At 40.0% G+C, this 7,188-nt stretch overlaps 1 protein-coding gene across 2 annotated transcripts in view; it reads right to left on the bottom strand.

Moving 5' to 3' along the window:
- Positions 1-3,402: 3,402 nt before the first annotated feature.
- Positions 3,403-7,188, bottom strand: part of rnf114 (ring finger protein 114) — a 34,271-nt gene continuing 30,485 nt past the window's right edge. The window contains exons 6-7 of one of the 2 annotated variants that reach the window (XM_043710276.2): positions 6,214-6,321; positions 3,403-3,908 (exon numbers count right to left, since the gene is read on the bottom strand). In XM_043710276.2, the coding sequence (XP_043566211.1) occupies positions 3,831-3,908; positions 6,214-6,321 (186 nt within the window). In that variant the 3' untranslated portion in view covers positions 3,403-3,830. Of the gene's footprint in view, positions 3,909-6,213; positions 6,322-7,188 lie in introns of those variants that run through there. The other variant, XM_087994929.1, reaches the window with a different exon arrangement.

Below are 7,188 nucleotides of genomic sequence, written 5' to 3'. Positions count from 1 at the left end.
TGGTGTTGAGGAAGCACAGAAGGACTTGGACAGGCTAAAAGAATGGGCAAAGAAGTGGTAGATGCAATACAATATAGGAAAATTGGAGGTTTTGCAGCTGGTAGGAAGAATACATGCATAGACTATTTTCTAAATGGGGAAAGGTTTGAAAATCTGAAGCACAAAAGGACTTGGGAATCCTAGTTCAGGATTCCCTTAATGTTAACATGCAGGTTCAGTTGGCAATTAGGAAGGCAATTACAATGTTAGCATTCATTTGAAGGAGGCTAGAATTTACAGCATAGATGTTTCCTGAGGTATAATGACTCTGGCCAGACGGCATTTAGAATAGAGAGCAGTTTTGGGCCTGGGATCCAAGGAATGATTTGCTGGCATTGGAGAGTGTCCAGATTTACAAGATAAATGCCACGGATGAAGGCCTTGCCATAGGAGAAGTTGAGGACTCTGGGTCTGTACTCAATGGAGTTTAGAAGGATGACAGGGATCACATTGAAACTCTCAGAATACTCTATCCCACTCAGGATAGAGAAGATATTTCCATTAGTCGGAGGGAGTAGAACCTGAAGGCACAGCCTTAGAGAGAAGGGATGTATCTTTAGAACTGAGATGAGGAGGTTAATCTGCAGAATTCAAAATCATAGAGGGGTATGGAGGGAAAGTCACTGAGTGTCTTTAAGATTGAGATAGATAGGTTCTTGTTTGGTAAGGGGATCAGGGTAATGGGACAAAGGCAGGAAAATGGGGTTGTGAAAGGTATCAGCCATGATCGAATGGCTGAGGAGACATGATAGGAGCAGAATCAGCCATGCGACCTATGTCTTATGGTCATCTGCAAGTTTCCTCCAAGCCACACACCATCCAAACTTAGAAATAGATCAGCATTCATTCATTATCGCTGGGCTAAAACCCTGGAAACTCCTCTCTATGGCATTGTGGGTCTACTTTCAATACAGGGACTGCAGCAGTTCACAACTGAACAATAAAGATAATCCACCCACTGCCCCTTGATGTTCAACAGCATTACTATGACTGAATCTCCACCATCAACATCCTGTGAGCTCCTATTGACAGTCAGATCAATCATACAAATATTGTAACTACAAAAGGGCATGACAGATCATGGGAAAAATGCGGGAAATATACTTACCGATTCCTTAAAGGCTGTCCATTAGGAAAAAAACACAAGTCAAGAATCCAACTGATTACTCTCCAGTTGCCTGGATTAGTGCAGTTCCAACACAAAACTCAATCATCACATCGAGGAAGGAGCACTTGATTAGCACTCAATCTGCTACATTAAAACATTCACCCACTTCCCACTAGTGCAGCAGTAGCAATATTTTGCATCAGCTACAAAATGCAGAGTAGCCCAGGTTCCTTTAATAGTATCTTCGAAAGCCATGACCTTTACCACCTGGAAGATCAAGGGCAGCAATAATCAGTGAATTTTGCTCCTTGGCTTGTCCATGATTGGATAAGCATTGAGAAGTAAGGAAACTCTGTGTTGGCTTTAGGAGACTGTCTGTGCCTTTTCCTCAGGGCTGGGATCCTGCAGAGACATGGAGATTCCCACAACTCCAGAGCTGGTGAGGACCAGTACGGGGTCGGGGGGGGGGATAGAAATAGAGAAGGAGGTTGGCATAAGATTAGTATTTCGTTTTGCTGGCAGCTCCATCTGTTGAGGATGGGCACTGTTACCCAGTGGAGGCAAGAGGTTGAGACGAAGAGGCAAGAGACAGAGGGAATGGTGGGGGTGAGGTGACTGCAGCAGGAATAGATGGAAATGGAAGAAGGTGAGGCAAGGAATGAGGAAGATGCCAGAGGAGTTGGGGGGGGGTGGGAGGAGGAGGAGGAGATAGTCACAGGTATACTGAGTTGGGGAAAAGAGGGTTCAAAACGACATGGAGCGGGAAAAAAAAGTTTACAAGAGTTGTAGCAACAAGACAGAAGAGGCTATTGCATGAAGAGTAGGAGTGGGAAGGGAAGTTGCAAGGTGGGGCAAGAGGTAGCCTGTACAAGGCAATAACAGTTAAACAACCATTAACAAAAGGAATACTCAAATAACTAGTGTAGGAGTGACCTCAGTCCCTGAGGCAAGAAGACTCTAAGCTTTGGGAATTCAGCAGGAACAGCAGTTTAATCTAGCAGCAATTGATTACAGCAAGGAGAGGAACTCAAGACTATCACACAGGACAATCAAGCTCACTCTGCAGGATACCTGTGCAACACTATCTTTATACTTCTTTAAAATCGATATTACGCAAGTCTACAAGCTGTTACTATGCCGTTGATTATATCATGTCTATAAGTCAATGAACTAAGCAGTAGTTACATCAAGTCTATAAATTAATTGACTGGGTAGTTAATTACAAGTCTGTAAATTAATTATATCAAATTTATAATTCAATTAACTTGGCATTTTAATTATGTCATAACACTGTGCATTACATATCTACTAATCACATTCAAGCATGTGGTGCCCATTTGCTTATGTGATCACTTATTCACCCCTTAACCTTTGCTCCTGAACATTGTGGTCTGCTAGTGTTCTGCTCTGCTTACCCATATCAGTTGGCAACTAACCAACCATACTTCTGTTTTTTGGGTGGTGTGTCTTTAGCAATGCAGCAAGCCAATCACTCCAAACATTTCGTTCCATAGTCCTGACACCCAAAGCAACACACCAGATGCACCACTGCCTAGCCAGGAGCCCCAAAAGACCATCCCTTTCCCTGTCCTCCCTCTTCACCCCATTGCCTCCCCTATCACTGCTTCAATGAAGGACCTCAAGCCTACACCTGAGGCAATTCCCAGCAACCAAAGAATACCCTTATTCCCCTACTACAACCAGGATCCAAGAAAACTTTAAATCACTGAGGTAATTACTTCCTTGCATATTATTGTGGAATTTCTAGTTTAAGGCTGTATAAGAGCGATTCCACTTTGTTGTGGGGTGGTAAATGTCAACAATCAGTGGATTCCTTTGGAATAAATATGTATCAGTGTGACCTCATTAATCAGTGTATAGAACTGTGCCAATTAGTTTGAACAAAACTTTTGTTAACTTACATCTATTATCTTTCAACAATTTAAATTCTGTGGTGTCTATGAAATTAATGCTCTCACTATATGCTGTGGCTTTAAGTTGAATAGAAAATTGATAATTCAGGATATTGTTGAATTATTTTAATTCTGCTTCTGTACATGACCAAGTACCACATCCACAGAAATACAGAAGGTATTGCTATTTATTAAGTGATATTACGTAATGAGTTAAGGAATGAAAAAGTCCCCAAGTAACACAATGCAGTATGAGGAAATTTTTAAACAGACCTTGAGAAAGAAAAATGTTGACCTTTGGTTAACAATGAAAAGGTGAGAAAAATCACAATTTACCTGTAATCCAATTAATGTTTTATTAATCTTTCCAATAGTTTGAAATAGCTAACAAGAAACAAGTTACATAACAAGGCAGTGTAGCTGGAATTTATTCAAAATGCAAATATATCTATTTTTAAACATGATTAAAGTGCTTTAACAATCCTCAGACTGAAGAGATCCTATGTTATAAAATGTATCATCCTCAATCTGACATTTAGTATATCTTAGAGTTACCTAACCCAATTGTATCCTAGAGTACCACACTGATGATAAATGGTAGACTTATGATACAAAGAGCTGAATTATTATTGCCATTACAAGTTTTTTAATTAAAGAATCAAAAAAGAGCATAGGATAGATTGGTCGACACACTAAACTGCTACATAGCAGTAATTAGAATTGAGTCTCTCATCTGATATTTGAGAGAAAAGCAGGAATAGGTACTTAATCTACAAATTCATATTTCTGTCTTGCAGAGAAAGTTCAATGGCTTCCTGTACCATTTCATCCTCGTCAACACTGTAATCCTGAAAAATAAAGAGTAAATTTATATAGGGCTTGAAAAGCAACTTGATAATTGATACTGTAGTTACATGTAAAAAAAGAATCATGCCCACTGTAGTGGAGCTTTAGCTTTAGAAATGTGCTCTAAAAAGGTTATATTCCTGTAAACCAGACCCAGCTTCCTGAGAACCAAGATGGCTTTGAAACCAACCAAAGAAATTCAAATAATGTTTTATGTAGTAGCATTAACATACTGCACAGAAACACTGACCAATATTTGATATCAAGCTACATTAGGAGATAACAGGACAGATAACCAATCCTTGGTTAAAAGATGGAAGGCTTTAAGATGCTCCTTCAAAGTAGTGAAGAGATTTAGGGAGCATATTTTACACCTTGGGGTCTGTAACTTCAGCTTCCACTGGTGAAGTGATTAAAACCAAGAATACTCAATTAAGATCTTAAGGTGTAGGCACAGAAATTTAAGGAGTGCACAAAATGTGGGGAATATTTGAGTTTGACAAAGAAGAGATCAGAAAACAAGGACAAGCCAAGCAGCATTGTTTATCTGGGAATCCATGTAAGTCAGTGAGCAAATAATGGAGGTTTGGTGCATTTTGAGACACAGGCAGTAGGTTTTGGCTGATTCTCAAGTTTGCTAAGGGCAGTTTTTTTTTATTAGAATTCCTACAGTGTGGATTCAGGCCCTTCGGCCCAACAAGTCCACACCGACCCTCCGAGGAGCATCCCACCCAAAACACATTAGTCTACATTTACCCCCGACTAATGCACCTAACCTACACTTCCATGAACTCTATGGGCAATTTAGCATGACCAATTCACCTAACCTGCACATCTTTGGATTGTGGGAAGAAACCCGAGCACCTGGAGAAAATCCACGCAGACATGTGGAGAATGTGCAAACTCCACACAGACAGTTGCCCAGGGCTGGATTCGAACCTAGGTTTTTGGCACTGTGAGGCAGCAGTGCTAACCATTGAGCAGTTCACAATGCACTAAAATATGGAAACAGATAAAAAGTGGCAGGGGAGGAATAAGGCAAGTTTAGAGATGTAAATGGGTAACCTTAGTGATGGAGCAGATGTAGTCGGTTGCTCAAGGTCAGGTACACCAAAGCTGAAAACAGTCTGGTTTAACATCAGACAGTTATCAGACAGGAGAGGGATTAGAAATGGTTAGGGACTGTAATTTCTGATTGAGACGAACAATAATGAGTTTGATCTTTTTCATATTTAGTTGAAGAAAGATTCAGTGCATTCAGTATTGGATGTCAAACAAGTAGGCTGACAAGAGAGAAGTCCGAATTAAGAAAATTAATAAAAGTTAATCTAGTCTTTTCCATGACCTCAAGTCCTTCTCATGTGGTTCCCAGCCTGTGAATTACAGCATTAACTTTCCTACAACAGAAAGTTAACCATCAATGTCAGTGATATTAGCAGGAGTTTAAGTTTGGTCAGAAAACTAGAAAGTACCTTAACTTCGTCAAATAGTGCCATGTGGTCTTTTACATCTGTCTTGGAGGTCAAACCTTGGTTTAAGTGGAGCACTTCCCAAACATTCTCCCATCATGATCCCATTTCAAGGCTTCACAATAGCCACAAGTTCTCAATAAGAGAGTTAAGTCAGAAATACAAGAGCAGCTGGGGCTAAGATGATCTGGGATTGGGGGTAGGATGGAAGAGCAGTGTGATTATTCTTCAGGAATGTTTTAAAAACCTACCATTTCACAGGCTTTTTTGGAGCATAAATCTGGCTGAGCACATGACTCCACACCCCCAGCCGGGAGCCCTAATTTAACATTTTATTTGAAGAACACTAGCTCTGTCAGTGCAGCATTCATTATTTGCAGAAAAACATCAGCCTAGATGAGGCGCTCAGATTTATGGAGGGGGAATTAAACAAATGATCCTCCACCGACTTAATAAACCCAGTTTGGGTAAAAAAAAAGGTCTATTGTTAGGAAAACCCAGATTACTACCTCAGAGATTTGGTGAAACGTTGTTGATAGACATGCGGCCCTTTTGGTGGCTTAGGTTTCTAAAGAACAGCATTAGGTTTCTCAACAGCAGATACAGATGAGCAAAGACATACATACAGTCATTTATTTTTCTACAAACTTTAGGCAGGAATTTATAGACTCTGCAGTATGAAAGGCTTCCTCTATGCATTATTAGTGGTATTAGTACTGTCCAAACAGCTTTGAAAGAAACTTCTGCAAAGGGACGAGTCAGTGGGGTTACAAATTGAAGGTCTTACAGGTATGATTGTGTGTTCACGCTAGATTTTCCTGAAAATGAAAGTACGTACCACAAAAGTATCATACGAAAACTTATGACGAATTTTCAAATGTTGTATCAAGTTTGCACTCTTGAAGTTTGGGTCACCCCATGGCATGGAGGAACAAATTGGGCAAACCTGGTTTAAAAAAAGACAAAACGGAATGCAGAAATAATTGTAAAACACCAAAGCGATATGAATTGCACAATACTGATTTGAACAGTATTCTAACAAATAGTAATTATTTCCATTGTCTTTTAAACTGTTTCAAAACACTCTTCAGTCTGAATAGATTGAAGATTGTTAGAATTTACAATCTACTCAAAATTGGAAAGAAAGTAAATAATGGAGATAAAATAATCTGCTAGAAAATTGGCTTAATGGACAAAATGCTCTTGTTAGGAAATAGTAAAATATTCTAACTCTCACAAAGACTTTGTTAAGAAAGAGATCTCAGTTCCAATCGCCTACCGCTTTCTTGTAGCCCTCCAAATATTTATAGCCAGACTTTTAAAAATAAAAATCATTCACGGGAATGGGTACCCCAGGCTGCAGGTAGAGTCAGAGTCATACAGCAAGGAAACAGATCCTTCAGTCGAACTGGTCCACATCAACCTTATTCCCAAACTAAACTAGTCCCACTTGCAAAATTTGTCCTTTATCCCTCCAAACCTTTCCTATTCACGTACTTAACCAAATGTCTTAAATGTTGTAGCTTACCTACATCTACCACTACATGCACAATGCCACTTGATCCAGCGGCAGGGAAAGAACAGTAATACAGTCAGGCCAGTGAGTGGCTTTTGGAAGGGGATTTGCAAGGGTGGCGTTCCCATGTATCTGCTGCCTTTGTCCAGGTATATTTTAGTGGTTGTGGGTGTTTGGAATGTGCTATCCAATGAGCATGTGAATTTCTGAAGTGCATCTTGTAGATGGTACACTGCCACAACTGAGCAGTGGAGGGAATGGATGATAATAGATGGGGCACCAATTAAGTAGAATGCT

The sequence above is a fragment of the Chiloscyllium plagiosum genome, unplaced genomic scaffold, assembly GCF_037043375.1.
Source record: "Chiloscyllium plagiosum isolate Xiang-an unplaced genomic scaffold, Cpla_swu_hap1 HiC_scaffold_15, whole genome shotgun sequence".
Lineage (NCBI taxonomy): Eukaryota > Metazoa > Chordata > Chondrichthyes > Orectolobiformes > Hemiscylliidae > Chiloscyllium > Chiloscyllium plagiosum.
Note: the sequence above shows the minus strand (reverse complement) of the source record. Positions and strands in the feature narration are given on the sequence as shown.